The sequence below is a fragment of the Rhinopithecus bieti genome, unplaced genomic scaffold, assembly GCF_001698545.2.
Source record: "Rhinopithecus bieti isolate Rb0 unplaced genomic scaffold, ASM169854v2 scaffold_6933, whole genome shotgun sequence".
Lineage (NCBI taxonomy): Eukaryota > Metazoa > Chordata > Mammalia > Primates > Cercopithecidae > Rhinopithecus > Rhinopithecus bieti.
Window position 1 is genome coordinate 731,070 of NW_016805426.1, and position 18,562 is coordinate 749,631.

Sequence of the window (18,562 nt, forward strand, 5' to 3'; positions counted from 1 at the left end):
CAACCCCTGCTCTATGTAGCCTTTACACAAAGTACTGCATTTGTTTTGTTAGTAAGACCAATTGCCCAGTGCATCAGCGCAGACCTGGTAATTGAGGTTGACTTAGGTGATCTAGCCCATTTCAAAATAAAATCCTTTCTGTGTAGCAAAACCCAGCATCAACTGAAGGCAAATGGTGAAATGAAAAAGAAATTGCATCCCATGTTATATAGGGCCATTCCTCTCATATGTTTTGTTTTGTTTTGGAGACAGGGTCTTGCTGGAGTACAGTGGTACGATCATGGCTTATTGCAACCTCAACCTCCTGGGCTCAAGTGATCCTCCCACCTCAGCCTCTCCAGTAGCTGGGACCACAAGCACATGCCACCATGCCTGGATAAGTTTATATATATGTATATATTTTTATATATGTGTATATATGTTTATATATATGTTTACATATGTTTATATATATATATTTAAGTTTATATATATATATATATATATTTTTTTAGAGACTGGGTTTCACCATGTTACCCAGGTTGGTCTCAAACTCCTGAGCTCAAGTTATCTGCCTGCCTCCACCTCCCAAAGTGCTAGGATTACAGGTGTGAACCACCACACCTGACCTCCTCTCATATGTTAAAAGCCCTTGAAAATCAACAAAAAGAGTGCTAAATCCCATGGGAAAATAAGAAAAAGATACAATAGGCAGCTTACAGAAAAGGAAATACAAATGGCTCGTAAATATATTTTAAAATGCTCAATCTTATTCACAATGAAAGAAGTGTTAAAAAGAAAGCTACAGGAGACAGCACTTCTAGCTGCCAAATCAGAAAAGAGCAGAAAGTTGAATAATAAACTTTTTAGGTCAACCAGAACTTTCAGATTGCTTGTACCACCCTAGTGAGGGCATATTTACAGTCTCAAAGATTATAGAGGTACATGCTTTCTGACCCCACAATTCTGCTCCTAGCAATTTATCTTACAGATATGTCTGTGTACCTGTGAGACATTGTTACAACATATTCCTTAACCTAGCAATTCCACCCCTAAGAATTTATTTTACAGATATGCTGGTATATTTGCAAACTGAGTATGCACAAAGTTATGGATTATAACAGCCAGTATCTGTAACTAATCTTGTATGTTGTCAGTAGGAGACTAATTAAGTAAATTTGTCTTGTTTTTTTTTTTTTTTTGAGACAGAGTCTCACTCTTGTCACCCAGGCTGGGAATGCAATGGCACAGTCTTGGCTCACTGCCTGCAATCTCCACCTCCCAGGTTCAAGCGATTCTTCTGCCTCAGCCTCTGAAGTAGTTGGGACTATAGGCATGTGCCACCATGCCCAGCAAATTTTTGTATTTTTAGTAGAGATGGGGTTTCACCATATTGGCTAGACTGGTCTCGAACTCCTGACCTCAAGTGATCTGCCCTCCGGGGCCTTCCAAAGTCCTGGGATTACAAGCATGAACCACTGTGCCTGGCCCGACAAGGGAGTTTTTAGCACTCATTTAAAATTTCTCTTAAAGTCATGAGTAATACCTTGTTCATACCCTTTCAGGTCATGGAATTGATTCTACCAATGAATCAATTTATAGGTTCCTCTTACTATGCTCTTCTGAATTTCTTTTCTTTTCTTTTTTTGTTTTTTTAGGGACAGTCTCGCTCTCTCGCCCAGGCTGGAGTGCAGGGGTGTGATCTCAGCTCACTGCAGGTGCAGCTTCTGCCTCCCAGGCTCAAGTGATTCTCCTGCCTCAGCTTCCTGAGTAGCTCGGACTATAGGCGCCCACCACCATAACTGGCTAATTTTTGTGTTTTTAGTAGAGACAGAGTTTCACTATGTTGGCCAGGCTGGTCTTGAACTCCTGACCTCAAATGATCTGCCCCGCCTCGGCTTCCCAAAGTGCTGGGATTACAGGCATGAGCCACCATGCCCGGCCCTGAATTTCTATTCTAATAGCTTTTAACTGGATCAAATTCTCCCACCTCCATCTCAAAAATCCACCCCCTTGTGTGTGCTCATATGCGTGTTTAGATTGGTAGAACCGTAGGTTTCACTCCCTGCTACCAAAATCTTATACCTGCACCTGTGCTGCTTTATTTTATGTTAAAATATCTGGGAAAATACTTAGGTAGGCAGTGGGGGTAGGTCAGGGCAAAGAGGAATAACTAGAAAAACCAGCTCAAATCAACTCCAGAAACATCTGATAGCAGGTCAGAATGGATAGTCCCATAAAAACACAAGACTCTGCTCTGTGATAAAATGTTCCTTTCCTCTGTGAAAGCCTGAATTGACCTGGACATGTGTTCCTCTCTGGGTGCTATTATGTCATTGGTGGCTGAACAGTCTCCCACCAGCCACAGGGCAGTGACTCCAGAAAACAAGGGAGACATGAGGTCCCCAGGTGAAAAGTCAAGAGAAAGACTGGATTTTAGTTGGGGGAGTGACTAACTGATCTTTCCTCACCCCCAGCCTTCTCTTTGGCATGGCTGTCTTGGGCCTGGAGAGACCTTGCCAACTCATAGAGTCAGCTCCTGGTCTCCCGAGGACTGACAACCCTGCCGTGAGTTATTCTGAAACCTCGGAAGGGCGGGGGAGTCTAATAACTCCTCCCTTATCCCAAATGCCACACAGTTACTTGCAAGATCGGGCCATTTCTTTTACTTTTCTTTCTCTTTCTCTCTTTCTCTCTTTCTTTCTTTCTTTCTTTCGACAGAGTTTCACTCTGTCACTAGGTTGGAGTGCAGTGGCGTGATTTTGGCTCATTGCAACCTCCGCCTCCTGGGTTCAAGCGATTCTCCTGCCTCAGCCTCCTGAGTAGCTGGGACTATAGGCGTGCGCTGCCACACCCAGCTACTTTTTGTATTTTTAGTAGAGACGGGGTTTCACCATGTTGGCCAGGATGGCCTCGATCTCTTGACCTCGTGATCCACCTGCTTTGGCCTCCCAAAGTGTTGGGATTACGGGCATGAGCCACCGCACCCGGCCAAGATCAGACCATTTCTTTGCAACTGCAAGGACACCTTGTTCCCCATGAAGCATCCTTTTCCCAAAGGCTGCTGTTGCTTTCAGTTCTGGTTGGTCATTCATACATTTTGGAATGCTTTCTGTTGCTGGGATATAGTGCTTTGGAGAGAGTGGATGAACTGACGGACACAGCTCTGCTCTGCTGGAAGTGACTGGTGTTGTTTAGTTACAGTTGTTGGTACATGCCCCTGGTAAAGTGCAAGGGTAGCCGGGAGTAAATTTGATAAAGAATAGGCTGGGTGCAGTAGCTCATGCCTGTATTCCGAGCACTTTGGGAGGCTGAGGCAGGTGGATCACCTGAGGTCAGTAGTTCAAGACCAGCCTGGACAACATGGTGAAACCCCGTCTCTACTAAAATACAAAAAATTAGCTGGGTGTGGTGGTGGGAGCCTGTATTCCCAGCTACTCAGGAGGCTGAGGCAGGAGAATCACTGGAACCTGAGAGGCGGAGGTCGCAGTGAGCCAAGATTGTGCCACTGCACTCCAGCCTGGGTGACAGAGCAAGACTCCGTCTCAAACAAACAAACAAACAAAAAAAATCCCCCTAAAACCCAACAAACCAACCAAACAAAAAACATTAGCAACAAATGTCAAAATGTTAAGAACCTTAGCACGTAGAGGACTCTCATAAAAATCAACACAAGACAAATACTCTAATGGCCTAACTGGGCAAAGGACACAGTGGGTGAGTCACAAGAGAGGCATCACCTAAGTCCACACGAAAACATCCCAAACCTCACATCCCAAACACATCCCAGGTAGAATTCCGTGACCTCTTCTCTTGCTTCTGAAGGTTAGGGATCCTGTACCAGGCAGGGGTGGGGGTGGGAGGGGAGAAATCTCAAATTCAGGGTTGTTCTTCCCATTCAGTTCCCATCCCAAAGCCTTCTCCTCCGTCACAGGGGCAGCGCTCTGCTCACTTCCTGTCTCAGGCATCTGTTGTCCATTGGCTGCCACTACTCCCCATTCCGATAAGGACGTGTCTTCCGCTAGGCTGATGGTGTGGGAGATGGAGTCGATTTCACCAGTTGTTGAGGTGGGTTTGGATGCTGCTGTTGCTATGGTTACCTGCAGAGCCCCACTGGCTTTGAGGCCTCTGGTGCTGTCTGGTGCTGGAGTGTCAGAGGCTTTTTCTTCATGCTCTCCTCCACATTCATCTTCTGTCCTTCTCTACCTACCTAAACCACAGTGTTATTTCTCCACACTTGCCCACCCCATCCTGCCCTCCGTGACAGATGGCTTTGCTACCCGCTTGCTGCCTACTTGTCCGATGGTGGTGGCACTGGGGGTGGTTTTCCGTTGTCCTGAGTCTCATGCAGGCCTGGTGTGTCTGGACCTCAGGGTTGAAGCTTTCAGTTATTCTGCTCCTTCCCTCCAGGACAGCCAGCCTGTCTCTTGCCTCTGTAACAGGTTTTATGCAGGAAGAGTTCCCTACCCCTTTCCAGCAGCCATGGACCTCCAGGGGTGTTTGTGTAGAATCCTGAGCAAGGACCATGTGTATTGTGTGTGTTTATGGCTGACTCACCAATCGGTTCCATCCATCTGTTTGTCTGTTTATTTTGACACCTATACCGTGCTGCCTTGACGATTGTTGCTTCCTCATAGGTCTTAAAGTCAGGTGGTAGAAGTCCTCCAACTGTGTTAATCACTTTCAAAGTTGAGTTTGCTTTTCTAGATCCTTTACTGTTTTTTTTGTTTTTAAATTAAATTTAATTAATTTTTCTGAGATAGGGTCTCACGCTGTCTCCTGGGGGGAGTGCTGTGGCACGATCACAGCTCACTGCAGCCTCGGCTGCCTAAGCTCAAGTGATTGTTCCACCTCAGCCTCTTGAGTACCTGAGACCATAGATGTGCACCACCATGCCCAGCTAAATACTATTTTTTTAATTTGTAGAGACAAGGTCTTGCTATGTTGCTCAGGCTGGTCTCAAGCTCCTAGGTTCAAGGGATCCTCCCAAAATGCTGGGATTACAGGCGTGAGCCACCCCGCCTGGCCTACTGAATTTAAGAAACAGTGTATAAATGTCTACCAAAAAAAGACTGCTAAAATTTTGATTAGATTTCATTAAATCTATAGATCAGTTTGGGGAAGAATTGATTTTTTTTTTTTTTTGAGACGGAGTCTCGCTCTGTCGCCCAGGCTGGAGTGCAGTGGCACGATCTTGGCTCACTGCAAGCTCCGCCTCCCGAGTTCACGCCATTCTCCTGCCTCAGCCTCCCAAATAGCTGGGACTACAGGTGCCTGCCACCATGCCTGGCTAATTTTTTTGTATTTTTAGTAGAGACGGGGTTTCACTGTGTTAACCAGGATGGTCTCGATCTCCCGACCTCGTGATCCGCCCACCTCAGCCTCCCAAAGTGCTGGGATTACAGGCGTGAGCCACCGCACCCAGCCATGGTATCTTAATAATATTGAGTCTTCTTAAAAACTCGTCAACATGGTATCTCTCTTGATTTATGTAAGTATTCTGAAATTTCTCCAGAATTGTTTTATAATTTTCAGTGTGCCAGCCTTGTACATTTTTTGTCAAACATATCCCTAAGTGTTTCATATTTTTATGTCACTGCAGATGGTATATTTATTTCAATTTCTTATTGTTTGTTGCTAGTATTTTGCATATTGATTTTTCGGTGTATTGACTCTGTATTCTGCAGCCTTGTAAACTCACTTATTCTAATAGCAGCTTTGTAGATTCCATATGATTTTCTATAGAGATGATCACATCATGGATTCTCCGAGTATGTTTTATGTTTCCATTTTATCTCCTTTGTTGGTTATTAACTATAACTCATTGTACTATTTTAGTGGTTGTTTTAGGGCATCCACTATATATCTTTACCTTATCACAGTTTTCCTTCCGGTGATGTTACACCACCGCATACGTGTCCTGTAAGGACCTGAAACTTCCAGTCTCTCCCCCAAGTCCTTGTGCTATTGCTGTTCTATGTTTTGCTTTGACATACATTATACCCCACGACCCATTGTTATTATTTTGCTTTAAACAGTTGATTGTTGTTTATTAGCTAAGGATTTTAAAAGGCATTTGCACTACACTATTTATAATTTCTGGGGTTTTTCGGTATCTACTCTGTCATTTTGCTGAGAAAGGAAGTCTTTTCAGTGGTTCTTCCATTGTGAACGGTCCTCAAACCAAGATAAATCCGTGAATAGTTGATGTTTGAATGTACAAGGATATCAATGGTACTGCAGCCAATCCAACCAGGCAAATGATGGCCAGTTACTTTGTAAAGTTGGACTGTCTCATCACTATATTGGAGATATTACTCACACTGTTTCATTTTATTATTTTATTTTAAAAATGATTTTATTTTATTTCATTATTATTTTATTTTATTTTGAGACAAGGTCTAGCTCTGTCACCCAGGCTAGCGTGTAATGGTATGATTATGCCCCACTGCAGCCTCAAACTCCTGGCCTCAAGCAATCCTCCTGCCTCAGCCTCCTGAGTAGCTGGGACTAGAGGTGCATGCCATCATGCCTGGCTAATTTTTTTTTTTTTAACCTAGAGATAGGGTCTCACCATGTTGCCCAGGCTGGTCTCAAACTCCTGAACTCAAGCTATCCTCCAGAGATAATACATTTAATTGAAGCAATAACTTCATTTCCACATGCCTTAATCATATCTTTAGATACTTCAATTATACTTTCTATATATTTTCTCATAACATTGTTCCCTAGTTATTCAACGTAAACAAGTCTCACCTTGTTTACAACATTATAAGCTCCTTGCAGATGGTATGTGTATTTCACAGTTCTCTGGTACTCTCACGTTCCTAAGCCTGGTATACGATAGATATTTTCTGAATACATATACCGGAATTATGAAGTAATGGAAATTGGAGTAAACTTATGGCTCTGAGACTTTCAAAACTCTGAAGTAGCCAAAAACGTATACAACAAGTCCTAACGATCATTTAAATGAAGTTACCAAAATAGTGTATGGGCCACACCTCTTTCTGCTTCACAGAACCTGTGAATCAGAGTTCCTTATCTCTCACGTTGGTATACAGAGTCTAATAAGAGCTGGCAGCCTCGGCCCTGCTTTCACATCCAGAGTTCAGAGGTTGTCGGGTTAGCGTGGTCTCCCTGTCCTGTAAGCAGAGTCAGAATCGACTCCAACATTCCCCTCGCTTACAGCACCTTTCAAATGCCTGCATGAGCTAAGGGCAGTAGGATTCAGAGAAGTGTCAGATGTGGTTCCTGCCCTCAGGAAGCTCACTGTGGAGCTGGTGTACGGAAAAGGCAAAGGCCTCTGGCCTCACAGTCACCCACCACCTTCCTTCCTTATTTGCCCCACTGAAATGTCAGCCAAGTCAACACACTTCCTTTTGGAGCTCGCTAAAAGTACAGACTGTCTCCAGCTCACTGCCTGAAACTTGGCAATTCTTTTCTTTCTCTCTCAGACTCATTAACTGAGCTTCCCGACCCACCTCTTGTGTGCCAGGTGAATTTCTCCGTAGCTCAAATCCTTAAATAATGATTTTTGGAGGCTTGCAAGAGTTGAGGGCTACAGGTTGAAGGGCAAATGAAAGAAAAATAATGAAATGCATTCTGTAGTTTTAGGACTCGAGAAGACATCCAGCCTCTTCTGTCTCCTGCATTGACACCGCCTGCATTCAGGATTTCATCACCACCCACCAGATTGATTGCAAAAGCCTCAACATAGCTCCTATTCTCTGGACTCTCCTGACTACAGTTCATTCTTCACACTCTGCACAAGAGCAACCTTTTCACCATGCAGCTCCAGTAATGCTCCCCTGCACAGAAACCCTCAGGGGCTCCCCACTGCACAGAAGGGGATTAAGCCTTTCCAAGAAGAAGCATTCAAATCACATCAACTACGTCTGATGAGCAACACTGATATGACTCCCAGGATATCTACTGAGGAGTTTTATATATATTTATTCATTTAGATACATATTATTATTACTATTATTATGTTTATTGCTATTTTTGAGACAGACTCTTGCTTTGTCGCCCAGGCTGGAGTGCAGTGGACAAGTTTTTGTGAGTTGGACAAGCTTTTATAAAGTCATGAAAACATTACCAGACAAGATCAGCTATAATTAAAGATGAATTCAAAAAAACTCCAAAATTCTAGATCTTAATTGTGCTATTTCTTTTGTAATTTTATTTATTTACTTTTCTTATTACAGAACAATTCAAATTATGGCAGAAAAAATAAGAAAAGGCAGACAACTGCATACACAGCCACATATGACCAACATGACATATTCCCTATTCAATGACAACTACTTCTTGATCTTCTTCTAGTAAAACATGAATCATATGATATCTACTACTTGAAAACAATTCCATTTTATTTACGCAGTCCTCTGCTGTTTAACATTTAGGTTGATTTCGCACATGTTTTGTGCGCTTATGTTTTCACCACTTTTTTGCTATCAGTAGGGGCACAGAAGCAGTAACAACTAGATAAAATGGATAGGAAATAAAAAATAAAAGGTTTGGAAAAAGACCCCTAGAGTTCTCAAAATGGCTTAAAATACTTAAAGTCACATAAAAGGTGTGAAAACACCCCCAAGTGCACTTATACCTTATATAAAAAAAGCAAACTGAAATTGGTAGCTAAGGATATTTGTCTTCAAAGAAAGCATTGTCTTCTCAGCTGCTTTTGGCCATCGCCCGCAATCTTGCAGACTGAAATGCCTAGTAGTACAAGAAGGAGACTCCACACCTTAGTGATATTGATTTATCCAACCCATGAACATGGTATATCTCTCCATTGATTTAGTTAATTTCTCTAAGCAATGGTTTGTGGTTTTCCATACACAAGCTGGAGACAATGTTATTTACTCTCTCAGTGATGAGAAATGTGCTGTTCTCTACAATTTCATACCAGAATCATACTACCATGTAGCAAATTTAATAGTTTGGGTCCACTTCTCTTCCAAGCTCATTTAAAAACATCAGGTATCTTCTTCTCTGTCATCCCTCTGCCCATCTTTAATGCCAACATCACACTGTCTTGATTACTGTTACTTCATATTAAGTCTCACAATCAGGAAGTCTTGTGCTTCCAACTCAGTTCTGTTTTGTCTATACTAGGTCTTTTGCATTTACATGTGAATTTTGGAATAGTTTTGTCAATTTCTACAAGCAAGCCTGCTGGAATTTTTATCTGGAGAGACTTCACACCTTAGTGATACTGATTTCTCCAACTCATGAACATGGTATATCTCTCCATTGATTTAGTTCTTTAATTTCTCTAAGCAATGGTTTGTGGTTTTCCACATACAAGTCTTTCACACATTTTGTTAGATTTATCCATAAGTAATGCTTTTTAATGTTATCTCAAATGACTTTTTAAAAAATTTTAATTTCTAATTGTTCATTGTGAATGTATAGAAATAGAACTAACTTTTGTGTAGTGGTGTTTCGTGTACTACAACCAACCTACACACATATGGCTGACTGATGTTCAAAAGGCATAAGAGCAAGTCAGTGAAGATAATCTTTTCAATAAAGGATGCTGGAATAATTGGATATGCATATATAGAAACGAACAAAACCCCAAAACAACCTTCAATTCATGCCTCACATTATAAACAAAATTCATTCAAAATGGATCACAGCCATAAATGTAAACCCTAAAGCTATAAAACTTCTAGAGGAACGCATAGAAATAAACCTTTGTAACCTTAGGCTAGGCAAATATTTCTTAGATATGACACCAAAAGCCTAAAACACAACATAACAAATTAATAAATTAGACTTCATAAAAACTAAAAACTTCTGCTTTTCAAAAGACACTGCTAAGAGAAAGGATAAGCCACAGAATCTGAGAAAATATTTGCAAATCATATACCAGATTAGGGCCTTGTATCCAGAGTATATAAAGAACTCCCAAAATTCAATAATGATACAACTCAATTTTATATTCTTAAGACAGACTCAAAAAAAAAAAAAGAGTCTCGTTCTGTCGCCCAGGCCGGAGTGCAGTGGCGCAATCTCAGCTCACTGCAACCTCTGCCTCCAGGGTTCAGGTGATTCTCCTGCCTCACCCTCCTGAGTAGCTGACATTACAGGCATGGGCTACCACAGCTGGCTAATTTTTGTATTTTTAGTAGAGAAGGGGTTTTACCATGTTGACCTGGCTGGTCTCCAACTCCTGGCCTCAAGTGATCTGCCCATGTTGGCCTCCCAGAGTGCTGGGATTACAGGTGTGAGCCACCACACCCAGCTGATACAACTCAATTTTTAAAAGAGCAAAAAAGATATAAACAGACACTACCAGAGAAGATATATACATGGCAAATAAGCACATGACAAGATGCTCAACATCACTAGCTGTCAGAAAAATGCAGATTAAAACTACAAGGAGAAACCCCCTATATACCTATTAGAATGGGTGAAATTAAAAAGACTCATCATACCAAGGGCTGACAAGGGTGTGAAGGAACTAGAACTTCCCTACACTGCTGTGGGAATGTAAAATAGTACAACAACTTTGGGAAATGGTTTAGCAGTTTCTTTAAAAATTAAACTTCTGAGGCCAGGTGTGGTGGCTCACACCTGTAATCCCAGCACATTGGAAGGCCAAGGCAGGCAGATTACCTGAGGTCAGGAGTTGCAGACCAGCCTGGCCAACATGGTGAAACCCCATCTCCACTAAAAATACAAAAATTAGCCAGGTGTGGTGGTGCATGCCTGTAGTCCCAGCTACTCAGGAGACTGAGGCAGGAGAATCACTTGAACCCGAGAGGCAGAGGTTGCAATAAGCAGAGATGGAGCCACTGCACTCCAGTCTGGGTGACGGAGTGAGATTCTGTCTCAAAATAAATAAATTTAAAAAATAAATAAATAAAAATTAAAAATTAAACACCTGAGAGGTCAAGGCTGCAGTGAGCTATGATCATGCTACTGCACTCCAGCTTGGCCAACAATGATGTGATACTGTTTAAAAAAAAAAAAAATTAAGTATACACTTGCCATATAGGACAGCCACTCTACTCCCAACCATTCTCTACCCATGAGACATGAAAGCATGTGTCCATCAGAAACCTGTATGTCAGTGTTCAGAGCAGCTTTCTATGTGATAGTCACAAACTGGAAACAAACCAGATGTCCCAATGTCCCTTAACAAGTGAATGCTAAACAAATGGTGGGCTAGCCGTGGGTAGAATACTACTCAGTGTTAGAAACCAGTGAACTTTTTTTTTTTTTTTAAAGATACGGAGTCTCCCTCTGTCACCCAGGCTGGAGTGCAGTGGTGTGATCTCGGCTCACGGGTTCACACTATTCTCTTGCCTCAGGCTCCCGAGCAGCTGGGACTGCAGGAGCCCGCCAACACACTCGGCTAATTTTTTTGTATTTTTAGTAGAGACGGGGTTTCACCGTGTTAGCCAGGATGGTCTTGATCTCCTGACCTCGTGATCTGTCCACCTCGGCCTCCCAAAAGTGCTGGGATTACAGACGTGAGCCACTGCGCCAGGCCCCAATGAACTATTTATACAAATTACAACATGGATAAATTCTCAGCATAATTACTGTCTGTGAAAGAAGCCAAACAAGAAAGAGTTCCTACTGTATAATTCTATTCATAAAAAATTCTAGAAAGTGCATCAAATTGATAGCGACCAAAAAAACAGATAAATGGTTGCCTGGGAGATGGGCAAGGTGGGAGGTGAGGATTGTGCAGGGCATGAGGAAGGCTTTGGGAGTGATAGTTGTGTTCACTCTGGGTGGTGGCAATGGTTTCATGAGTCTGTATGCATTTACCTCCAAACTTATCAAAGTGTGCAACTTCAACATATGCAGTTTATTGTCTGTCAATTATACCTCAATAAGGCTGTTAAAGGAAAAAAAAAAAAAAAAAAAACCATCAACTGGGTGCGGTGGCTCACGCCTGTAATCCCAGCACTTTGGATGGCCGAGGCAGGCGGATCACAAGGGCAGGAGTTTAAGATCAGCCTGACCAACATGGTGAAACCCCGTCTTTATTAAAAATACAAAAGTTACCGAGTGTTGCGACCGGCGCCTGTAATCCCAGCTACTCAGGAGGCTGAGGCAGGAGAATCGCTTGAACCCCGGAGGCGGAGGTTGTAGTGAGCCGAGATCGCGCTACTGCACACCAGCCGGGGCGACAGAGTGAGACTCCATCTCAAAAAAGAAAATAAAAAAGAAAGAAAAAGAAGAAAAACATCGAGAGCTTTGGGAAGGGAAGGCAGCAACACCTTTCTAAGGTCAAAGAGCAAGGCTGTGCAGCTGATGAGGTTAGAGATCTCACAGTGGTGCTCCCTATCCACTCAGTCTTTAAGGAAGACACCTCCTCTCTGCTGGGCTCTGACTGAGGCTGCATTTCACTTTCACATTGTGCAATCCAGCTGCCCCAGCTGCCAGCTCTCGGGGTCCTGTGACACTGCTAGCCAGCTGGGAGGAAGCAACCAGGTCACCAACATAACTCTGCTTCTCAGATGTGAGGGAAAATCCAAGCATCAGAGTCTCATGAAAACGAAACTTCACGAAAATTCGCAGAGTTGGGGTGGGGTGGGGTGGGGGGTGGGGGCGTTCAGGCCACACCAGCCAGCAGCAACTCTGCCTGGAATGGCTTAGGCCAGGGCCTGGGCAGACTGGCCCGACTGGATGTAAATTATTGGGGTCTCGCTGAAAAACACACACAGATCGTGGAATTACTAACTCCGATAGAGAGTCCACGGATGGCCTTCAGTGGGTCTTTGATCCCGAAATCATATGCACATTTTGTAAGTATGTGCATTCACGCATTTTTCCGGGGAGGGAGTTCGTAGCTTTCATCAGACCCTCCAAGAGCTCCCTGACTATAAAAAGATAAAGAAGCGCTGGCAAGGATAGCGTTAGACCCAGCTACTGTTTCTCCTCCTTCCTCTGGCTCCCCGTACAAAACCCCTAGGAATCGCTCTTTCCATCCTCCCTGCCAAGATCAGAGCCCCGCGACCCGCTTTCTTCTCGAATACAAGCGATCACCAGATTTCTTCCCCCTTTTCATGCGAGTGTAGACTCCAGGCTGGCCCCACCCCACCCCACCCGATCCCGACGGCCTCTGCTGGTTTCCTGATCGCTTAAGAATTGGAAGTTGTTTCCAGGTCCCCAAGTGTGCAACTTGCCCGACGCTTTTCCCCCCGGGACACAGCTCCTCCCCACCCTCCCAGCTCCCACTGACAAAATTTACTTTTGCCTGGGAGTCGGGAGGGTAGTTTCTCCCGGACCCCTCCGAGGACCGCGTGCAGTGCAACAGCCGCACTGCTGTCCCAGCGCCTGGGAGAAGCGCACTCGCCCGTGTCTCCCAACTGCTGGACGCCGCCGGCGCCGCGCTCCGGTGGCCAAAACGGGCTTCGCAGAACTGCTCCTGACCTCGGCCTCGGAGACCCCAGCCTGACCGCCCGCTCCCTTACGTGGGTGACCTGGGCGCAGCGGCGGCGCTCTCCTTGCGACCCCGGCTCCCTGCACGTGTCCCTCCTGCCCGGCGCCGCGCCCCCTCCCCGGCCCGGGCCTGCGCGCACCGCGCTCCCGAGGGCACCGACGCCCCGCACGGCCGGGGGAGATGGGGAGCCCGGTTCCCTACAGCTCCACGCCCCGGCTCCCTCCCGGGTCCCGCCCGGGGGGCCCTGCTCCCAACTCCCTACCCCGCGTCGCTGGCGGCCGGAGCAGCAGCAGCAGCAGCAGCGCCGGGAGGCGGAGGGTCCGGCAGCCGCGCGCCCGCCGCGGGGCCATGGCTGCAACTCCACAGGGCCCTGCTGGACTCCCCGGGCGAACGCTGCCCAGGCCCGGGGGAGGTGGCGAGCGCGGCTCTGGGACCTGCGGCCCCGCCAGGCGCAGTCGCTTTCGCTTTTGCTTTGGCCCCCGAGGGTTCGGAGAGGTGCAGAGCGGTGACAGATCCGTGACTCAGCGTCCCCACCCCTGCTGGCGAAGGAGCTCTGCGGACCGCCGCGGCCCCGCATAGCCACCCCTGTCCCCGGGACGCACGGGCCCGTGCTCGGTGGGGACCAAGGACTTTACCCACGCAAGCCCGAGAACCTCCCGGTCCTCCGCGCTCCTCGTGCTCCGGGACCTCCAGTGTGCACTCGGTCTGGTGTCCCCACTGCGGAGAGAGTTGGCAAAGCCATCAGACAGCAGACTCTCTCCAGACCCCTCTGCGGCTCGGATCCACTCGACCTTGCCCCGCGCGGGTCGCCTCCAGCTGCTCCGCCTTCGACTTTCCTGGTCTCCCTCCGGGGCCCTGCGCTCGGTTCCGAGCTGCCGGCCTGGGTGAATGCCGGCGGTGGTGTCGCCGCGGTGCGGAGGCGCTGGCACCTGCCTGGTGCACTCAGGCCCGGGCGGAGCGCAGCCCCTGCCACCTGCTGGCTCCCGCGGCGCCCGGCGCCCGCTGGGGTCCCAGCTCTGCCACTTCTCCGAATTCCTACTGCAGCTTTGCTCCCCCAGAAAATGCCTCATATGAGAAGGACAGGGGACCGAGTGGGGTGACGGGGGAGAGGAGCCACAATGCTTCAACTCTGCACCTCGCTTCCTTAGGTTCTTCCAGGCTACCATCCCCCTCTTTGGCAGGTGGGGTTTTCTCTCTTGGGGTCTCAAGTGAAGCCTGAGAACTCGGTCCGTAAGGTCCCAAGTGCAGATTCTCAGGTCTGGGGGTCACATTGGACAGGATGAGACATCTCCAAGCCTCGGTCATTGTCTCTTAAAATCTCACGACGTGTTTATGAGGCTTTTGTGACATACTTGCAAATTCTCTTTGAAAATGAAATAATCTGTACAACAATCCCCCAAGACACAGGTTTACCTATATAACAAACCTGCACATATAACCCTAAACTTAAAATAAATAAAAGTTAAAAGAATTTAGGACCGGGCGCAGTGACCACTCCCGTAATCCAACCACTTTCGGAGGTCAAGGCAGGTGGATCGCCTGAGGTCAGGAGTTCGAGACTAGCCTGGCCAACATGGTGAAACCCTATTTCTACTAAAAATACAAAAATCAGCTGGGCGTGGTGGCGGGTGCCTGTAATCCCAGCTACTCCAGAGACTGAGGCAGGAGAATTGCTTGAACCCGGGAGGCTGAGATTGCAGTGAGCTGAGATCGCGCCACTGCATTCCAGCCTGGGCAACAGAGTGAGACTCAGTCTCAAACGTAAAATAAAATAAAATAAAACAATCAACAGAATTTAATGGCGTAAAAACGTAGGTTGTTATACATCCCCCTTCCCCCACCCCACACACACAGTGGGAAAAGAGTAGATGAAAGCTTTTCCTACACTCATGTTGAGCCTAATGACCTTTCTGTTAATGGCAGCTGGTATGTGCCTCGGTGGTCCCATAAGATTATAATTCCGTGTTTTTACTGTAACTTTTCTATGTTTAGAGACACAGATCCTCACCACTGTGTTACAGTTTCCTGCAGTATTCAGCAAGGCTTTGTGCTGCACAGCTTTGCAGTCTCAGAGCAACAGGCTAGGCCATGTGGTGTGGCCTCAGTGCGTAGCAGGCTATGCCATGCAAATTGTGTAAGTCCTCTGTGATGCTGGCAAAATGAGGAAATCATCTGACAAGCTTCTCAGAAACTATCTCTATTAGTAAGTGAGGCATGACTGTACTTGCTCCTCTTTCCCTAAAAAGCTTAAAATTGGCATAAATATAAAACATACTGAACAAAGGAATGCAGAGGATTGGAAATCCCACTTAGATCCAACCTGTAAATATAATCAGTGTCAACATTTTGTGTGTTTCAGGTTTGTGAAAGCTTCTTTTGTTATGGACATTTTCAAATATCAAAAGTACAGCCCAGATGCGGTGGCTCACGCTTGTAACCCCAGCACTTTGGAAGACAGAGGCAGGAGGATCGCTTGAGCCCAAGAGTTGGAGACCAGGTCGGCCAGCACAGTGAGACCCCTATCTCTATAAAAACTTTAAACAAAATTAGCCTGATGTGGTGGCACTTGCTTGTAGTCCCAGCTGCTTGGGAGGCTGAGTCGGGAGGACTGTTTAAGCCCGGGAGTGAGGTTTGAGGCTGCAGTGAGCTATGATGGTGCCATTGCATTCCAACCTGGGCAACAGAGCCAGACCCTGTCTCTTAAATAATAATAATAATAAAAAAGTAGAAAGAATAATGAACCTACCATCTGGCAGTGACCACACAAGGTCCGTTCTTTTTTCTAAGCAGGAAGAGCCACCCTTATTCCAACTGGGGAAATCCCATATTATTCAATCTCCCTCAACACTTAAGAATATATCTCAAGATGATAAGATCAAATTTAAAAATTAACAATATTCCTTAATATTGTCAAATATATTCAGGCCTTATTGAATGCAGTCTGAGCATGCCATGTATAAAATAGAGCATTTTTTATTCTATGAACATTTATGAAGTAGAGATTTCTCCATTCTTATAGATTCTTTGTAAAAGTTTTAATGGTTGCAGATTATCATAGTTTAACATCCCTTCTATTATTTTAATATTAAAATAACATTGTCATAAATATCTTTCTACAAAATCTTGTGAATTTAAGATTGTTTAGAATAGATTTCCTACAGTGGAACTATTGAGTCAACTGATAGGGGATATTTTTAAAGGGTTTTTTTTCTTTTAAGCAAATATTTCTATCTTGCTTTCCAAAAGTCTTGTATTAATATACCTTCTAACTAGCATTGTGTTAAAAAGTATCCATTTTACTGCATTCTGGCCAAAAGTACATTTTAAAATTTGAAAATAAAATTTTAAATTTGGTATGCTTAAAGGAACTTTATTTCATTACATATATATGTGTTGTTAAATAATGTAAATTTCAAACATACTTTGAAGTATAGCAATCAATAAATATAGTGGATATCCAAGAGCCTACGGCCTCATCCTGTCAAATCTTAATATGTCGCTCAATGTTTGCTTCAGATATTTTTTGGAATAAAAAAATTACAGATAAAGTTGAAGCCCCTTTGTATTCCTGCATCTTTCTCTTCCTCTGTCTTCTACCTTCTCGCAAGTAATGTTTCTTGAAATTGGTACTCATTATTCCCAGGCATTCTTAGACCCCTTTTCTATGTGTATGTCCATGTGCAACAGACAGGATGGTTTACATGTTAAAAACTTCATATGAATAAGGCTGGGTGCAGTGGCTCACGTCTGTAATCCCAGCACTTTGGGAGGCCGAGGCGGGAGGATCACTTGAGGTCAGGAGTTCAAGACCAGCCTGGCCAATATGATGAAACCCCATCTCCACTAAAAACACAAAAATTAGCAGGGTGTGGTGGTATGTGCCTGTAATCCCAGCTACTTGGGAGGCTGAGGCACAAGAATTGCTTGAACCTGGGAGGTGGAGGTTGCAGTGAGCTGAGATCGCTCCACTTCACTCCAGCCTGGGCGATAGAAAGAGACTCAGTCTCAAAAAAAAAAAAAAAAATCATCTGAATAGTACCATACAGGTTGAGCGCTCCTGATCTCCAAATCCAAAATCCAAAATGGTCCAAAATCCAAAACTTTTTGAGCTCTGACATTACACCACAAGTGGAAAATTCCACACCTGATCTCGTGTGGGGTGGGTTGCAATCAAAACACAGGCACATAACACACTGTTTATTCAGCATCCCCAAGGGGAAAAAGACTCTCCCAGCCACCTTCAACTGAGAGATATCTTTTCTGTGCATACCCAGATTCCCCCGTGCAAGCACACACACAAAGGGTGGTAAAATGGCATGTGTGCTGGTTGAACACACCCATGACAGGTCCCCACAATTCCCCATATGGAGCCAAGGCCTGCCCCTGTGCACTTCTCACTGTGGTATTTTTGCTTATTCTCTGCTCTCTGGTCTAATGATATTGTTAAAAATGTTGGCCAGGTGCAGTGGCTCACGTCTGTAATCCCAGCACTTTGGGAGGCCAAGGCAGGCGGATCACTTGAGCTCAGGAGTTCAAGACCAGCCTGGGCAACATGGCGAAACCCCTCTACTAAAAATATGAAAATTAGTCTGCTGTGGTGGCACGTGCCTGTAATCCCAGCTACTCAGGAGGCTGAGTCACAAGAATCGCTTGAACCCAGGAGGCCGAGGTTGCGGTGAACTGAGATCGCGCCACTGCACTTCAGCCTGGGCGAAAGAGCAAGATTCTGTCTCAAAAAAAAAAAAGAAAGAAAAAAGAAAATATCACAAAGGTCTGCAGATACCCCTGTGGATAAGAGCATTAAGAAAAATAAAGCATTTTTGTGTATCTATAACACAGAAAGTCAAACTGTTGGCGACCCTAGGCAGTGGTGTAAGTGTGAAATGTCTTACAGAAAAGTACAGTGTTGGAATGACCACCACATAGGACTTGAAGAAACAGAGGGATAGACTGTTGAAGTTCTGTGCTGCAAGTGACTAACAAGAGTTAATGAGAAATAGAAAAACCCTGCATAAAATAAGGGACCATCTCGATTGTGCACTGGAAAAATGATCCATCAGTATCACAGCGGGCACATGCCACTTAATGATATGCTGATCATAAAACAAGAAAGATCTATTATGATGAACTAAAAATTGAAGGGAATTGTGAATATTCAAGGTTGAT

General features: G+C 45.0%; 1 protein-coding gene and 1 long non-coding RNA gene across 13 annotated transcripts in view; one reads left to right on the forward strand and one right to left on the reverse strand.

The window, feature by feature from the left end:
* IL15RA (interleukin 15 receptor subunit alpha) overlaps positions 1-14,536 on the reverse strand; it is a 51,277-nt gene extending 36,741 nt beyond the window's left edge. For 2 of the 12 annotated variants that reach the window (XM_017872465.1, XM_017872463.1), the window contains exon 1: positions 14,036-14,536. In XM_017872465.1, coding sequence (XP_017727954.1) covers positions 14,036-14,138 — 103 coding nt within the window. In that variant the 5' untranslated portion in view covers positions 14,139-14,536. The other 10 variants (XM_017872466.1, XR_001885712.1, XM_017872457.1 and 7 more) reach the window with 10 other exon arrangements.
* LOC108529906 (uncharacterized) lies at positions 1,896-8,112 on the forward strand. Its single transcript, XR_001885713.1, has 3 exons — positions 1,896-2,547; positions 3,914-4,047; positions 7,591-8,112. It is a non-coding gene; the product is annotated as an uncharacterized LOC108529906 (long non-coding RNA).
* Positions 14,537-18,562: the final 4,026 nt, after the last annotated feature.